Raw genomic sequence first — 17,799 nt, 5'->3', positions numbered from 1 at the left:
ATGGAGCTGTTTCAATTTACTAGATTTGATACTGACTGTGCAAATAGGCCAAAATTATTTTGTGTTGGGCTACTGAACACGTGGCTGGGAACAGAAGTGTCTTCTATTTATGCAGAAGTTGGCTATCAGTTGGCTATCACTGAATAGGAAAAAAAAAACAACCCACAAACAACACTCCAGACAAAACCCAAAAGAGTTCCTTCTCCATGAAGCAGTGTTTACTTACAGATCTGTCACGCTTTGATCCAGAGAGTCTCTTTCCATCTCACTTTCATTGTGGAGAGAGTCTGATTCCTGTACTTGACACAGCTCCTCATCGGTGATTATATCAAATGCTGCATCATCTAGTGGTTTACAGGCTTCACTTGCAACTGTGCCATAGAAGGGCATGAAAAGAAACATAAACAATATTAGCTGGTTATCTGGAAAACAAACAAGCAAAACCCTTAAGGGGGAAGACTAGGCCTTTCCTCTGCTTTTTCAGAAGCATTAGATAGCTACTAGAACCAAGAGAAAACCTCGGTCTGACTGACACTCATTTAATATCCATGCAAATTTCTGTCAATACCAATCAAAGATGGGACCAGTCCCACCCTGAAAACACTCCATGAACATGCAGGTCCTTGGGACAGGAGGTGACCGTGTTGTTTCTTGGAGAATGTTTAAGAACCCTACTTATTTATCCACAACATGCAAACAATAGACTAACCAAGAGCCCTCTCAGATGGTGACACAGGTGATTCCAACGAAGCTGGTGATCCTTCCTGGTTGGCACTGGATCCAGAGTCATCGGTACTGTCCACAATGACTCTAGGTTTACTAAAGCAAGCTCTGCAGCAACGCTCCTTTTTTCCACCTGGCTTTGTCACCATGTAGTTGTTGCAGCAGTAGTAGCAGAAAATGCGACCGCACATTCTAGAAATGATTTGAAACCGCAGGTGTTAGAATAATACCACATAAGTGGAACATATCTATGTGACAGAGTCTGGGGCTTTGTCATAATGGTCTTGTTTTCTGCAAAAGCCCGAACGCTACATCCATGGCAGATATCACAATACAGACTGTGCTGTTTTCTGAGGTGAAGCAAGTTTTCTTGACAAACACAGGACAGAAAGTCACATTCATACTTTGCTGCCTTAATAAATAGGGAAAACAGAAAAAAACCCATAAAAATACTAAACAAATAAATATATATTTAAATATAAAGATATGAAACAATTAAATACCCACAAGTATGCAATATGAAAAATAATATATATATATATATAAAGTACATACAAGGGAAATGTACTTAATAATATTGCACAGGCCAAATCTCAAACTAAGGTAGAGCAAAACTCTTTTTGATTGTAAGGACTGTAAGAACATGTCTATGTGTCTCCACTTAGTAATCACCCCTCTCCCCTTCAGAGAGGGAAGAAGAAACAATATTGGAGACATACATATACATTCAGCCCTCCTGCCCTCTCTGCTCTGCAGTCTCTCAGTGTTAGACCTGTCAACTACTTTTTAATGAACATGTTAAGCTTTCCATGATGAAAAGCACCCAGCAGAGATGACTGTTAATCGTGTTTTTGTTTTTCATAATCATTTAAATCATTAGTAGGTGAAAACACAAGCAGGTTTCACAGATTTTATAGAAATGAGTAATTTGGAAGTTGTTACCGGAAATTACTTCACTATTTATTAACACCCATCAAATATTCCCTACATTCAAATGCAATTGAAACAGTCTCAGTACTACATACCTTACATGATGAATCAGGTCATGACAATAAAGAACAGTAAAGAGCCACAACAAACATATCACTAAAACTCTGGAATGTATCCACTTAAATATATTTTAATACATCTAGATCGGGTAACTAATAACTCCAAGCAGGCTAACTGTATAGGAAATAATTTAATATTAACTTTTTTTCCGGTAATTATCTCTGAACATACCTCCTGTAAGTAACCAAATTTATAATTGTACAGCATGTTGGATTTGTTCTGGAATACTTCCATCACAATAGCAAAACCATCTTAGTGAATATTGTTTACAGCATGCACACAGCAGGGCATAATAAATATCTTAAAAACACCATCTTACAAAGAAACATACTATGTACGGTGTGATTTTCCAGAAATAAGAAACTGACAGACTCCTCAAATCAGTTACATCAAGATCTTTGCCTTAATACATGTCAAGGAACCTTTCCACTAATGTCTCTTACGTCCTTGTGAGCTCATGTGTTCTTTCAGCCTCTACAATGTCCTGTATCGACAATTTTGACCAATGAACTGTGAATGTTAAGAAGAATTTCATTCATGTAAACACTCATACTGAATTCTGCTTTTGAACAGCGTAACAGAGTTCAACAAGCTGACCTGCAGTGGTGTCGGCGCACCATCCATGAGAACTCTCTCTGGCAGTCCAGACAATGATTAACTTCTGTGTCCCCCTGCCACCTTTGCTCTGCACTAAGCTTCTGCTGGAACTCCAGAGCATCTGATTTTTGCCACAAAGCATCCTTGTCTCTGCAGAGATACAGTTAAAAGAAAGCAAAACACATAGAAATTATCAGTGCTGGTTTACTGTTAACCAACCATGCTGGTGAAAGCTTCCCAGTAAAAACTGATTTGGTGTAACTTCTGAGGAGCTTTCAGAAATAAAGACAGATCAAGAAACCTACTGAAGCTATAGGGAAGGGGCGGTGGGAGGGAGAAAAATACATGCCATGCACACAACTACATATTTTTGCAAAACAAACAGCAAATTAAGGAGGAGATAATATTGGGTGTTATATCTTTGACTGCATTAGGGAAATGCAAAATTTCAGCTGCTGATGAACTTGGCCATTACCTGTATCTTCAATTCAGGAATACAAGACTGAACCACACAGGCAGTACCCCTTAACAACCTAACCTAGGATTTTCACTTCTGCTTACTGTTTATTTTGATGCCAACCTGATAAGTTCTATCAAACGTTCTTCAAGGAACTGTTTTGTTCTTGTCAGGTCATCCAGTTCAGCAAATAACTTCTGGTCGCTGCTGTCTTTGTCTGCTGCCACCTTGCTGAGCTTCTCACTGTAATCCAGGACCTTCTCTTTTGCTTCATCAGCTTCTTTTTGGATCCTGACCAAATACAAAGCCAATTAAGAATCGTTATTAGCTCATGTGCATTCAAGTCTTCCCCATGGAAGAAAGGGGTCCTCCACCCTGATAAACAGGTAGTTTCAGTGAAATAGTTCTCAGTGTGCATATTTTTTATATCTCCCATTTTCTGCATCACTGAAAGTGCACACAGATCCGTTATCTGGTGAACACAGTCAGCAATCAGCAATTTCTTGGATGCCCTGCTCATAGCGAAGCTTATGATGGCTACCACACTGGGAATAAAATTAGTGTCCTTCGAAGCTAAGATCAGCAGCAGCTGCAAACAGAGCTAAACGGGGTAAGTCCTATAGCCGCAGGCTGCCCAGCATTTGCAGGTTGCACACAACAGGGCCGCTTAACACAACATACTCCTCCATAGCTTTCATGTTCACGAAAGGAAGCAAACCAGTTTCTCACTATATTCTTCTAACACAGATGCAATTCAAAAACTAAAGGTTAAGACAACTCAGTTCACTGCACAGTCAGTGGAAAGAATTGTCCCCAGGAAGCTCCCAAGAATGTAAGCCTTGGCTTGACAATATGGTAATTTCAGTACTGTGAGTCCTAGAAATGGATCAAAAATGCTACAGTGACACAGCATGAAGGGCTGAGCTGGCCTGAACTCACTCAGCCAATTCAGCTGAATTCAGATATTCATATGAGTTAGATCAAAGGGCAGCAAGAAAAGCTTCTACAGGTACATCGGTGATAAAAGGAAGACAAGGAAAAATGTGGGCTGTCTCCAGAAGGAAACGAGAAACCTGGGACATGGACAACGCTGAGGTACTCAACAACTTTTTTTGCCTCAGTCTTCACTGGCAAGTGCCCTAGAAACACTGCCCAAGTCGTACAAGGCAAAGGGAGGGACTGGAAGAATGAAGAACTGCCCATTGTAAGAGAAGATCAGGTTTGACACCACCTGAGGAACCTGAATGTGCACAAATCCATGGGACCAGATGAGATGCATCTGCAGGTCCTGAGGGAAACTGGCAGATGAAGTTGCTAAGCCACTATCCAACATATTTGAGAAGTTGTGGCAGCCCAGTAAAGTTCCCACTGACTGGAAAAGGGGAAACATTACCCCCATTTGAGAAAAGGGAAAAAAGGAAGATCTGGGGAACTATGGGCTGGTCAGTCTCACTGCTGTGCCCAGTAAGATCATGGAGCAGATCCTCCTGGAAACCATGGAAAATAAGGACGTGATCTGAAACCAGCTTCACTAAGGGCAAATCGTGCCTGACAAATTTGGTGGCCTTCTATGACAGGGTTACAGCGTTGGTGGATAAGGGAAGAGCAACTGACATCATCTACCTGGACTTATGCAAGGCATTTGACACTGTCCTTCATGACATCCTGGTCTCTAAATTGGAGTGACATGGATTTGATGGATGGACTACTTGGTGGATAAGGAATTGGCTGGATGGTCACACTCAAAAAATTGCACTCAACGGCTCGATGTCCAAGTGGAGACCAGTGATGAGTGGCATTCCTCAGGGGACAGTACTGGGACCAGTGCAGCTTAACATCTGTGTCAGCAACATGGACAGTGGGAACGAGTGCACCCTCAGCAAGTTTGCTGATGACACCAAACTGTGGTGTGGTGGACACGCTGGAGGGAATGGATTCTATCCATCCAAAGGGACCTGCCCAGGCTTGAAAGGTGGGCCTGTATGAACCTCATGAAGTTCAACAAGGCCAAGTGCAAGGTCCTGCACGTGAGTCAGGGCAATCCCAAACACAAATACAGGCTGGGCAGAGAATGGACTCCAAGCAGCCCTGAGGAGAAGAACTCGGGGGCGTTGGTTGACGAAAAGCTCAACATGAGCTAGCAATGTGTGATTGCAGCCCAGAAAGCCAATCGCATCCTGGGCTACATCAAAAGAAGTGTGGGCACCAGGTCAAGGAAGTTGATTCTGCCCTTCTGCTCTGCTCTCATGAGACCCCACCTGGAGTACTGTGTCCAGCTCTGAGGCCCCCAACATAAAAAGGACATGGACCTGTTGGAGTGAGTCCAGAGGAGGGCCACGGAGATGATCAGAGGGCTGGAGCACCTCTCCTATGAAGAGGAGCTGAGAGAGTTGGGGTTGTTCAGCTTGGAGAAGAGAAGGCTCCAGGGAGACCTTATAGCAGCCTTCCAGTATCTGAAGGGGGCCTACAGGAAAGCTGGGGGAAGGACTCTTTATCAGGGAGTAACAGTTTTAATCTGAAAGAGGGTAGATTTAGATTAGACATTAGGAAGAAATTGTTTACTCTGAGGGCGGTGAGGCACCAGAACAGGTTGCCCAGAGAAGTTGTGGATACCCCATCCCTGGAAGCGTTCAAGACCAGGCTGGATGGGGCTTTGAGCAGCTTGGTCTGGTGGAAGGTATCCCTGCCCACGGCATGGAGATTGGAACTAGATCATCATTCTATGATTTTGTACTGACAACAGTACAAATTGACTTCAGAAAAGATCAAGAATCATCAGTCTTCCCACAAAGACAGATGATATCAGCACAAAAACATAAAAATTTGGTTTTGATTAACCCATTTGACTCTGTGTGAGACCATGCCTCATGAAGATCTATTTCGGACTGCTAGATAATCCGCACCACACAGGCCCAGGTTATAGACCATGGAAACACAGCCTGTGTTAGATACTTAAAGCTGATAAGAAACCTGACAAAGACATACAGGATGTGGTCCCATTCAAGTAATTCTTACCGATTCCCTGAAACTTCATGGAGAAGAGAGAAGAAACAAACAGTCAAAAAGTGCAAATTTTCCATTCCTTATTAAAAACCCCCAGTCAATATTGGTTTGATTTTATGACTAACCTATAAGGTAAAAGGAGGTTGTAAAATGTCTTCAGTTTCATAAAGGAAAACATACAATGAATTTACATCATCAGCTAAATTAACAATACAATAAAACTTAAACCTTGCATTCATGTTTGCTGTGTAATTTACATATTTCTCATCTTAACGTCAATCTGGTATTCCCCATCAGTGGCCATGCACTATTTGCCCTATATAAACCCCGTGACATATGCTACTTCATAAACCACAGCAATTTTCAATATGCTTCAGTTATGGGCCCCTTGCTTGGCTTGCAATTAACAGCTTGTGTAAGAACCCAAACTCCCACCTTTCCAAGAGTTGTCTCAGAGATGTCACCTCCTCTTCCTTCTGCAGCCGAGCAGTTTCTGATTCAGACAGCTGCTCTCTTGCTTCCTCCAGCTTTCTGGACAAACTCGTATTTGCAGCCTAGTGAAATAAATTAATTTATTTCCTAACATATGAAAACAACACTTTACCAAGCACTGGACAATTACCAAGACACCTAAACAATGCTTTAAAAGAATCAGTTAAAGCCAAACCACCAATTAAGATGTTATTGTATAAGCAGACACTAATTAGTTGTGTACCAGTGACTGATTACTTCTGTCACACTGAATAAGGGAAAGACTCTAAAGTAAGACAGTATTAAGCCTCTAATCCATGTCCATGTCAGTTGAGCTTTAGCCTCCTTATCAAGGAAAATCTCTCAAAGATAATGGCAAAAGAATACGCCCTAAAAGTTTTTTCACCACCTAAAAGTTTCAAAAGAAAAAAAATAAACATGAGGAAAATGTTGTTTATTAAAGCTATATGAAATATGAAGGACAATATAAAAAAACCAAACTTCTTTCACAACTAGCCTGTCCAGAGAAGTCTGCCAAACTTGGAGTTCTCAAGGAACAAACCTAACTGCATCTAAAGATGTAAGTTTTTCTGCTAGCAGGCAGGGACAGGTTCAATAACATTAATTTTCTTTTTTCTGGATTCCTGATACCTCAGTACAGCCCTCCTAACTCAACTGTTTGATAAATGCATTGCAAAAACCCTATTTTTTTCTGGCTGGGTTATTTCTCAGCCAGATTAATTCTCTGATTCAGTGCTCCTTGCAGCCTGCAAACAGTTGGATTCACATGTGTGGCTGTGTGCAATGGGCATGCAGGGCCAAAGACAGACACCTTTTAAACCTGCACCCCCATTTAAGATGTGTACACATAACCAGGTATTACATAAAACCTGACTAAACATGACATATCCTAAGTGCTGTTGTGCTTTTCATAACCTCTGTTTCAGTGGCTAACTTTCAGCTGCCAAGTATTTTGTCTGCAGCACCTGTACTTATTCAAGGGCACTCTCAGACTCACCAGCCAGTCCTCAGAAATGCTGCCTGCCTTCTCAATTCTAACACTAATGCCCGCTGACACAAACACCTCTGTCTTTCAATCGGATCAAGCACCTACTTGTAACTCTGCAATCTCTTCCTCTGCAGCATGCTGTTGTCGCCTCTGCTCCTCGAGTTGCTCTCTTACTTTCCCACACTCTTCACTGACAGCCTAGCAGAGAGATTGAGCCAGGAGTTAGCATTCTTCTAGCAGCCGCTCCTTCATCTACGAAATTCCCAGTACCACTGTCAAGCTCATGAAAGACAGCTAAAGAGACATCCAACTCATGGATTCAAGGAAACTCCCCTCTGTGGTGGCAGAACAGCTGTGTTTTACTGTTACTTGCTATGGGCTATTAAAGTTCTCAACAAAAAGAAGGCCCAACTGCAAAATGCTCTGGCTCAAGAGTGAGAGAGCCCAAGTAACACTGAGGTTTAAGAAGTCTTTATGAAAATGAAACGTAAATGAATGTACGCTATTTTCTCAAACTTGTGGGATTTTTGGATACCGCCAGTGGCATAAGCCTCTGATCAACTGCCAGTTTTAGACATTATCTCAGAATGGCAGAACAAACACAATAAAATCTTCAGCCTCTAGGTGTGCCGTTTCGCATATACAGGGCTGACTGGAAGCAAAACTTTGATCTTCTCAGCTGCTACCTTGAGTAGTTGAAAGAAAAATACGTGCGGGAATTAACTGCAAAAATATCTGGTCTCAGTCTAAGTTTGCTTTCATCAAAATCAGTTTTAAGGAGTAGTGGTGTTATGAGTGTGGGGAACAGGTCCTGCAATGTTCCTACAGAAAAAGAAAAAAAAATCAGAGCTGTGACCATAGGGAACAGTTACAGAAGACACCACCTTCAGTGCCAATGTAAGAAATCATCGCCTTCTCCATTACTGTTTGGCTTTTCCATACCACATGGCCTCTCCACTGTGGGTGGATGGCCATACTATACATCTCCAAAAAATTGTGAAGAGTTATTTTACCTCAAATAGGCCTAGGTCATGAGTGTAGAGACATTTCCAGATTCCCAGGCTAAGGCTAGCTGCGTGCTAGTCTCAGAGCCTGACCAACACAAACCGTAGGACTTCACCCAGTAATTGCTGCAGCAGATGGTAAAGCAGGGGAAATCCTGCACAGCTCCCTCAGCTATAATAATCACATTAATTTACCTTGAATTTTGTCTGATAATTTAGAATCTCTGTGCTCATTTGAAATTTTATTGCAGATAGCTCCTCTTGGCTGGTCTCTTGGAAACTCTGTGCCTGCTTCTTTACTGTCTCCAGCTGCAATTGCAGACTTGGGACAGCTGCGGCACATATTTGAGCTTCCTCTAATTTCTCTTGCAGGCTCTTGTTCTCCTGTCTGAGATTAGAGATGTCAAGCTTCAGCTTCTCCTGTTGCTCTGCTGCCTGTTCTTCCAGTTCTTTGAGCTTTTCTGTGGCCTGGGATAACTGCTCTTCTGCATCCACCTTTTCAGAGGTCAAGGCACAAATCTGAATACCAAGTTCAGCCATATCCGTGTTGGTCCTGTGGAGGAGATCTTTGTTTTCTTCATTTTCCATTCTAGCAACTTCCAAGTACTGTTTAACCTTGGATAGCTCTTCCTTCAGGTTCAGGAAATTATTTTCCAGCTCAGCTTTTTGATAGACTGCTGTCTCCTGCTCTTTTTTCAGCACTTCTTCTCTTTCTTTACATTGCACCAGTTCTTGAACATGGTTTCTGTTGAGTGACTCACTTTGCTCTTTCAGCTGCTGAACAAGTGCCTTCTGCTCACTCAAAACAGTCTCTGTGATTGCCAGCTGACCTCTCATCTGCTCTCTCTCATCAGTGATCTGCTGAAGCTTGACTCGCAAGTCAAGGACTTCTGCTTGCAGTCTAGACACCTCCCCTCGGTTGACCTCCAACTGCTCTTCACTCACGGTCAATCTGGAAGCCAGCTCTTTTGCCTCCTTCTCCAGAGAAGCCGCCTGCTGTAGTTGGTGTTGTTCCACTGATTCCTTTTCCGATGTGAGGGATTCAATAAGCTTTGTCTGATGAAGGCATGTCTTTTCAACACTAAGCTTTTCTACCTCAAGGGTCTCTGCTTTCTTCCTATGTCTTTCAGCTTCTGCTCTTAGCTGCTCACACTGGCTCTCCATGCCTTGCAGTTCTGCTTCCTTCTCTGTGAGCTGTGACTGGAGACACTCTTTGCTTTCCTTCAAGGCGCCTAAGCTTTTTTCCATTTGTAAACTGTGCTGTTTGGCACTCTTCAGCTGTCCTTCAAGTGAAGCATAAGACTCCTTGGTGGTCTCTTCTCTTTGCTTTAGTTCTTCGTAGTCTGAGTGCAGAGCCTCTAACTTCTCCTCCAGAATTTGGCTTTGCCTCCTGGCATTCTGCAAGTCTTCATCCAGCTGTTTGTTCTCGCCCCGGAGTTTCTTCTCTTTTTCATCAACTGACACCAGGGCATCATCTATCTCACTCTGAAGCTGTTTCTCAGATGCCCTCAGCTTGGCTACCTCGGCTTCCAGGGAAGCTTTAGAAGCTTCCAAATTTTTCAGCTTCCCTTCCATCTTCTTCTTGGACTGCTGCAAATTTGCATTCTCCGCTTTCAGTTTCCTGCTTTCCTCACCCATTTCGCTCACTGCAGAGTTTTGCTGTTCCATCTGCTCCTCCAGCTCCTTGACTTTCTGGCTGAGATGCTCTTTCTCAGACAAGAGTTTCTGGTTTTGATCCTCAAGGCTACGCGCAGTCTGACTCACCTTTGTTAAGCGACCCTCCTGTAGTTCAAGTTGCTCTGCTTGCGACTGGGCTTCCTGCTTCAGTGCTCCTTCCCTCCTACCATACTCCTCCTCAAGTTTCTCTTTTTCTTTCCTTGCTTCCTCAAGTTTTTTTTCCAGTGACCCCACCTGAGCCAGCGACCCCATTACCTGGGTCTGGAGCTCAGCCATCTCCTTTCCTTTCAGGGTCAGGGCCTTCTGAACTGCATCCATTTCCTTTGCCATGGTTTCCAGGCTCCCACGCAGCTTTTCACTCTCTTCTTTGTAGTCAGCAGTGAGGCGATTGTATCTGGATTCCAGTTCCTTCTGTGCCTCTTCTTTCAGCTGCAGCTCCTCCCTTGCTGCTTTCAGCTGAGATGCATGTTCATCATTGAGTCTTTGCATATCTGCCTTTTCCTTTTCTATCTCCTGAAGCTTCTCTAACAGTGCCCGTATCTGTAGGGCAGAGTCACAGTGGGCTGTGGCTTGCTGTCCCTTTTCCTCCAAGGCAGCATCAACTTTTGCAAGGAGGTTGAGGTTCTTCTGTTCTGTGGAACTCAGCTTGGCTTTGAGCTCATCAATGCAAAGATCCTTCATAGCAACCAAAGCCCTAGATGCCTCCAGCTCCTGATTCAACACCTGCAATTTTGAGGCACAGTCTTCCTTGCTGGTCACCAGCTGCTCCAGCTTTGTTGAGTATTCCTTCTGCTGTTCCACTGCATTCAGTTCCAGTGACTGCAGGCACTTCTGCAGGTCATGAACAGTGCTCTGAGTGGAGTGTGAGACCTCACACTGCTTCTGCAACTCTGTGATCATCTTTGTCAGCCGGGAGTTCTCCTCGCTGTAGTTATTGCTCTTCTCCTTTTCTACCTGTACTTGTTCTTTCTGAAGGTTGACAGCTGCCTGGAGCTCCTGGTTTTCCATTTCTAGCTGGTGAATACGATCTTGAAGTTCCCTCTGCCTCAGCTCAGCCTGGTCAAGTTCTACACGCATCTCTTCAAAGCCCTCAAGGTGTTCAACATTTAGTGAACTATTTGCATCAGGGCTGGAAGGAAACTCTTGGGCCTAAACGAACAGAAGGGAAAAACCAAAAAGTTTAAGAAATATTAAATATTCATTTAAATGATGGCCTCAAATGAGAGCAAGTTTGGGTTCTTAACGCACAGTAATGTTGTATGTTGCATTACAAGATACCAACTTACAGAAAATGGGGCTTGTTTTCACCAAAAAAAATGAAAATATATCATCTGCAGGCAGTCTTCTGAATATATTTTTTTTTCTTTACAAGATTTGCACATTCAGCTGATTGAATCAGCTACTGGACAATTCCCTTTACTTTTAATTGAGAACTCGTTTTGTAGTTTACCATTTTAAGAGTCATAATCACCATAAAACTTCCAAGCTGTCTAGAACTATGCCATTAATTAAAAATCTACCATACCACATAAACATGTATTTGTAATTTGCTTACCTGCAAATAACTGCTCACTAAACTGCTCATGCTGGAACTGCGACTTGGGGGCTTCCATAAATATGCTGAAGATCCAAGCGAGGACAGCGTCCTCCTGTTGATCACACAGAGAAACAATATATAAAAGAAATCTAAGCACATACACAGATGTCATTCTACTCTTACATGTAACATTTATCTAGTTGTAACTACCACATACAAAAAGACATAACTGCATCTGGTGTCTGGGCCAACAACTACCTAAGCTGATGGAAAACAAAATGGGGATATCAAAGGCACCTATTGAAAGATCGTGGGGTTTGTTAGCCATGAGTTCCCACATTCCCAAGAACCAATGCATCTTCGCTATAAGAAATTGTATTGCTGTGTGGTGGCGGCTCAACCAGATGGTGGCAGCATGCAGCCCTGGAAAACACCCACTGCTACAAATGGATCTGGATCAGACCTACTAGTTTTTGTTACTCCCCTCTTTGGGGTGGGATCAGGCTGTAGTGACCGTATATTGTCATCTCTGCCATTGCTGCAAGTGAAGCACACTGCTTGGCTGTTCAGTCACTAGACGTCTCAGCTCTTAAGACAGAAGGATCTAAGAACACTTCTTGTGCCTGTGAAGATGAGAATAGCTTCGGATTGGGATTTGGGCCTAAACTGCAGGCACTGGAAATACTCCATTACAGAGCATCAACTCTGATCTCTGGTACACAGTTTATTGAAGGGAAAAAAAAGGCCAATTTGATGATAGACTAATATCCTGGGCTGAGTAACACAGGACTAATTTCTCTTCTAATGCTGGGGAAAACTCCACTTTTGGAAGACTCTAGTGTCTGAATTTGTGAAAATATTTACTTTATAGCCAGCTAGGCTATGTGGAATTCAAGGTCTCAGTGTTTTCAAGCCTTGCCAGGCACAGGGATGAGGAGGAGTGAGGCCTGGATATTTGACCCAAGCTGGCCAACAGGATTATTTCATACCATGAACGTCACATTCTATACAAATTAGAAAGTTTGCTGCATAGTTTCTCTCTCCCTTGATGGCGGCGGTCCAGAGAAACTCCTTGCCCCAGTGCTGGACCCCTGAGCCCTTCCCTTCCTCCCAAAGTTGTTGTGCTCGCAGTGTCCGACATGTCCACTGCTGGGAGTGCATAGCTTCCTACTGATATAATTGTCTAATTCTTGTATATCTTATATTACTATCAGGATTAATACTGGTTCTTTAGTATTATTGTTAATTATTTAGTCTTATCCTATTAAATCTATTTATATTTCAACCCTTGTGTTTCCTTGCTTTCCCCAACTCCCCTTTCCAGGTGGGGAGGGGTCATCGGGTGATAGAATAATTGTCTAAACAACAATAAATTGTTATGGGTTTTCTCAAACCATAACAACTAATTACATGGAGAAAGTATGACTGCTCTAACGCAAGTATTCCTACCTTCAGAACCAGAAGCTTTTACAGATTCTGTAGCAGGCAGGTATTTTATGTCCCTGTTAATACAAAACGACAAAGTATTTCTACCTTACCTGGCAAATGCTGGCCAAGCAGCATCTAAATCATAGCCTCTTGATGCCAAGTCAAACTGAACATCAGTGAGCTCATAGAGTTGACCCACAATGTCAGAACTCATTTTGGAATTCAGAAATGGACTTCTTGCATAGTACCAGTCACTTGAAAACAAACAAAAAAAAAGTAATGCTTATTCATAAATAAAAAAGAAGCAGCAGTTTCACCCCACAACATCATTAGTTGTTACACCCCAGAAAAATTATAATATGGTATTCTAAACACAAACTGAAAACAACCAGACCCAACAACCAACATCCCATCCCTTCGATGTCAATGAATCAAATAGCTTCAATGAATTCCTCATAAATGTCTTTAAAGGAGCCCCTGCACAAAATATTTTTTGCTCTAGTGCTTGGGCAAAACACTGGCAAGACAAAATGCTATACACTGGGTAATCATACAGTAAATAACTGAAGGACACAATACATCAAAAAATGAGGGACAGAAAGCAGCAACCACAGTTAAATACACTGCAAATAGTTGGCTTTTTCTAAAAGCCCTACCGGTGCCCCTCCAACCAGCTACAAACTATCTTCAGTGTTGGTTGGCCAGGGGTAAACTGTTCCTCTGTGTGACAATCTGGAGATGCTATCCAGGGCTTTACACAGCACATTTAAATTAATCCTCCCTTATGATGTACAGCATAGAAGATCAAACCCAGGATCTTCAATGCTTATAAAAATGTCACCTTTGAAACTGACATGTAGAAGCATTAGCACCATGCACTCCACTTATATTTAGCTGTAACAACTTTCAACCTTTACCAGCCTAAGATAGGTATGAACCAGTGATCCAGGCCAAAAGGTCTATTATACTTCCTATCCTACTACCAGCTCTCTAAGCCAATAATTTGGAAGGGTTTCAATTTCTTTCAATAGCTATTAGGTGATGTTGATTAATCACACTGAGCAAACACCCATTAGTTAACAAGGTATTAGTTAACTTTGCTATTCACCTGGTCACCTTGGTGTTCATAAAACATTGCTGTAAGGTGTCTGCTAGCCTTTGGTGAACCAGGGAGTAGCGAAGAAATGCTCTTCCTTTTCCAAGAGATGTTCGTAGCTGGAAGGAAGAAAACACAAGAAAAGAAAACTCTCGATATCATTTGTAATTATGTAGAGACATGTCCAGAACAGTCTACATATCGACACAAAAAAACCCAAAAGAAGCCACTAGTTGTAAAGCAAGCAGTAAGAACTGCCACTGAGAGACACCTTCTCCCAACACTGTGTTTGGGTGGAATCTTTTTTTGAATGACAAACTTGTATCTACAGCTGTCTGTTGTCCACTTTATAATAATATAAAAGGCATCACAGGGCCAGTGAATCATCTAATATACTGAGTATATGAGTACAGACTATGCTAAGGGCAATTCCCAATATACCGCAAAATCTCAAAGTGCCCAGCAAAGCCAGAATTAACTGCTTAGATTACTTAAGATGTGTCTGGCCACAGCTGGAAGAGCTTTAGGGCCGATCTAGCCATAGAACAAAGATGTACACATATACAAATATACATGCCATGGACACAGTAACCCCAGATGATGCAAAAAGCCTTCCTTAATACTTAGCCCTTAAGCTGAACAAAATCTAATTCCTACTTCAGACCAAGAGCAGCTGCATGACTGAAATTAATGGATCTTTTTATGAAGACAGCTGTTAAACCAACAAGGGGGATCACAAAACTCAGCACTGAATTTTGTTATAACTACTGACTCAGGGAACTGATGTTTTGTTTTGTCTTTTACGGCTGAGCTATTTGTTGTCCTGCAAAATAATGAAACACTAAACAGTAATGTTTCATTTCTCCTTTCCATCAAAATAGGTAATCAATTTAGGAATGGAAAATGAAAGTGATGAAAAGAATTCCTCACCAGTCAGCCATGCTCCTAAATAAAATGCTGATCCAACTAACAAAACAATTATGTTGATTTAAAAATGGAGGCCAAGGAAAATATTAGAGGGGCTGAGGCTCTAGTAGGTTACTGTAAATTTTGCTTGAAAAGGTAGTGTGAAAGAAGGCTTAAAGGCCACACGTGCTTTCTCTCCTTCTCATCAGCATTCCACTGTGGTAAAGTGAGAGCAATACCTTAACTCTCAGTTTCCTTGGGTTTGCTGTTACTGGGCTTTTGTGCTCAAGTAAGACACAGGTTCCCTGTTTATCTCAGCAATCTGCTATATACAAAAATCTTCCTCATAAATGGAAAGTTGAAATGTGGAGCAAAGGAAGCAACACCTTTTACTGCTTTTTGTTTTGAATTCTATAGGAGACAAAGTGTGAAATAACATGGTCCCCAAAGTCTAAGTACCCCAGAAACAACAGATTTAATTTGCCAACTGTTTTTTGCCCTCATTCACCCTTTAGATGTCTGAATATTTCTTCAGGAAGATGCCACCTTTGCCCTGTGCACAGAAGCTTAGAAGCATTTTTCCTAACCAGGCATATTTAGTGAATATGTTAAGAATAGTCAAAAAACCCACTGGAAGCCACTGAATCAACCCGTTCCTTACTCCCATTGGTTTATCTTTTTAAACCACAACGCCTTTTTTAAGCATGGAGGTACTAGAACAAATGTACGTGACAAGAAGTAAAGGAAAATATTTACATATATGCAGCTACAAGTAGCCAAAGACCATTTGACTACGAAGCAAACCCATTCCACCTCCTGCTAGAGCCCTGCTAGAATTCAGGAGGGCAGGCAGTGTCCGGTATTGTTAGTGTTTCCATGTTGACTGCAAACACTGTAGCTAAGGTGCAATGTATGGCTGTAAAGACTTGAAAAGATGTGTATTCAGTGTGGTTACCTTTTGAAAGGCGAAAGGCCAGAACTCACTGCTCACCTAATGCTATCAAGGACAAGGCGCTCCGTTTAATTAAGAGCTGGGCAGTTCACAAGGTATTCCTGTTTGCTTCCCTGCTCCACCTTTCTAGCCTATCATGCACCCCAATATTAAAAGTGCTGCAGGCAAAGCAGATGAGGAGGCATTCCGCTGTTAAATGTTTGACCATTCTTAAAAAGCAACTGCCATTACTTTTTCCTCCTTGTTCACTTCCATCTATGAAAGTCAACAAGTACAGTTCAGTAAACAAATAAATGACATTTGGAAACCTTTATGTTCTATCCAGACAGGTACAAAAACTGGCTGCTGATTTCCACCTGTAATGAAGGGGAGTAACCAACATGTTTTTCTGTCATCTGTCACTTAATTTCTGGACCTGAGTCTGCCAGCTCAGTTATCTGAAATGGCTTGCTGATTTTTTGTAGAGTTCATATTCCTAAACCACAAGCTAATAAAGTTAGAAGTAGTCTTCCACAAGCTAGTTTCTATGGCTGCACATAAATTGAAATAGAAAATATCCTTCTTACGAACAGTAATTTCTGATATCATGCTAACCGTTAAGCAGACAGAGGTACTGAAGAAGGAGGAAAAAGAAGAGCAGCCCTTACATGTGGTAATATGTAGGTGATAGCATAGGCAACAGACTGTTGAAGGCTACAGCACAATCACCTTGGCAGAGAAATCAGATTGGCTACTGTTACTGAGAATTTAGGGGCTAGTAGCTACCCTTTCCTGCAGCAGCAGTCACTGACATGACTTCTCCAGTCTTCCTGGAAGCAGTGGGAAAGTCAAACCCAATTTCCATGGCTCTTCCCTGTTTCCCTTCCCAGTGGTAAAACAAACTGTAGCCTTTCCTTGGCTCGTTCACCTTGGAACAGCAGAATTCAATATTGCCTAAGTTGCTGAGAGGAGAAGGTGAGGTAGGGAACACAGAACCTGCCTCTGCTAGAGTATCAGGGCTCTCTTTCAGATGGCTCAAGACAACACTATCTAGAGCTGCTATGGAGGAATTGCTAATAGAACAGGCAAATCTGCTGTAAATAGTAACTTGCTAATACAAGTTAGCATTGCTCACAGATACCAGAACTGAGCATCAGGACATTGGTGGCCAGCATCACCACACCACCGCCTCTTTTACCCACAAGGGAAGTTCTTCAAATTATTCTAAAGACTCAGACAGGATCAGCGCAGAAAGCTTCTCACAGCACTTATTTCACCCCTTCATTGAGCTGAAGACATAATACGTCTGTTACAAGATTAAGGTTTTACTACTATACCTAATAAAAACAAAGTTGTTTTTCCTGTTCATGACAGCTTACCCAAGGGAATAATGACAACCATCCCAAGCCATTACATCATGCTATTTGACATGGAGGAACAAAGTTGAGACAGAGATGAAACACTGCTCTCGGTCAGTCCTCCTCAACTCTACTGACCAGTTGAAAAGGTCTTAAGAAATGTCAAACATGGTGAATCTTTCGTCTTACTCTTAGAGCAAGTCCTGCCTTAAACTGTGCTAAAAATGGCAGGCTCTACCCTTGACTTAATTTTTCATTTTATTTAGAGAAAATGGCACTAAGTTAATGTAAAGGTGGGACGCAACCAGAGACAAACAGGACCATTCACTTGTGTAAGAGGTCTTCAAAATAAGTAAGAGTCAGGATATCTAATCCTATATAATTTAGTGCCCTAGTAAAAAGACTAACCTTGCATTTTTATATTTTACATGAGAATTAAAAATAAAAATTCCCAGCCTTTTTTGCCATATGTTAAAAGCAGTGTATTTTCTTTTGATTTCTGCTGCTCTCTGAAAAGACATACCAAAACACAAACCACATACTGTGATGCTT

The 17,799-nt window shown here is 42.0% G+C and overlaps 1 protein-coding gene across 7 annotated transcripts in view; it reads right to left on the bottom strand.

The window, feature by feature from the left end:
• Nucleotides 1-17,799, bottom strand: part of FYCO1 (FYVE and coiled-coil domain autophagy adaptor 1) — a 55,478-nt gene that overhangs the window by 24,692 nt on the left and 12,987 nt on the right. For 5 of the 7 annotated variants that reach the window (XM_074575210.1, XM_074575209.1, XM_074575212.1 and 2 more), the window contains 10 exons: nucleotides 14,065-14,171; nucleotides 13,067-13,210; nucleotides 11,547-11,640; nucleotides 8,510-11,140; nucleotides 7,416-7,508; nucleotides 6,266-6,384; nucleotides 2,951-3,118; nucleotides 2,371-2,520; nucleotides 710-915; nucleotides 227-371 (listed from right to left, as the gene is read on the bottom strand). In XM_074575210.1, coding sequence (XP_074431311.1) covers nucleotides 227-371; nucleotides 710-915; nucleotides 2,371-2,520; nucleotides 2,951-3,118; nucleotides 6,266-6,384; nucleotides 7,416-7,508; nucleotides 8,510-11,140; nucleotides 11,547-11,640; nucleotides 13,067-13,210; nucleotides 14,065-14,171 — 3,857 coding nt within the window. The remainder of the gene's footprint in view (nucleotides 1-226; nucleotides 372-709; nucleotides 916-2,370; nucleotides 2,521-2,950; nucleotides 3,119-6,265; nucleotides 6,385-7,415; nucleotides 7,509-8,509; nucleotides 11,141-11,546; nucleotides 11,641-13,066; nucleotides 13,211-14,064; nucleotides 14,172-17,799) is intronic. The other 2 variants (XM_074575215.1, XM_074575214.1) reach the window with 1 other exon arrangement.

The sequence above is a fragment of the Larus michahellis genome, chromosome 2 (genome assembly GCF_964199755.1).
Source record: "Larus michahellis chromosome 2, bLarMic1.1, whole genome shotgun sequence".
Lineage (NCBI taxonomy): Eukaryota > Metazoa > Chordata > Aves > Charadriiformes > Laridae > Larus > Larus michahellis.
Note: the sequence above shows the minus strand (reverse complement) of the source record. Positions and strands in the feature narration are given on the sequence as shown.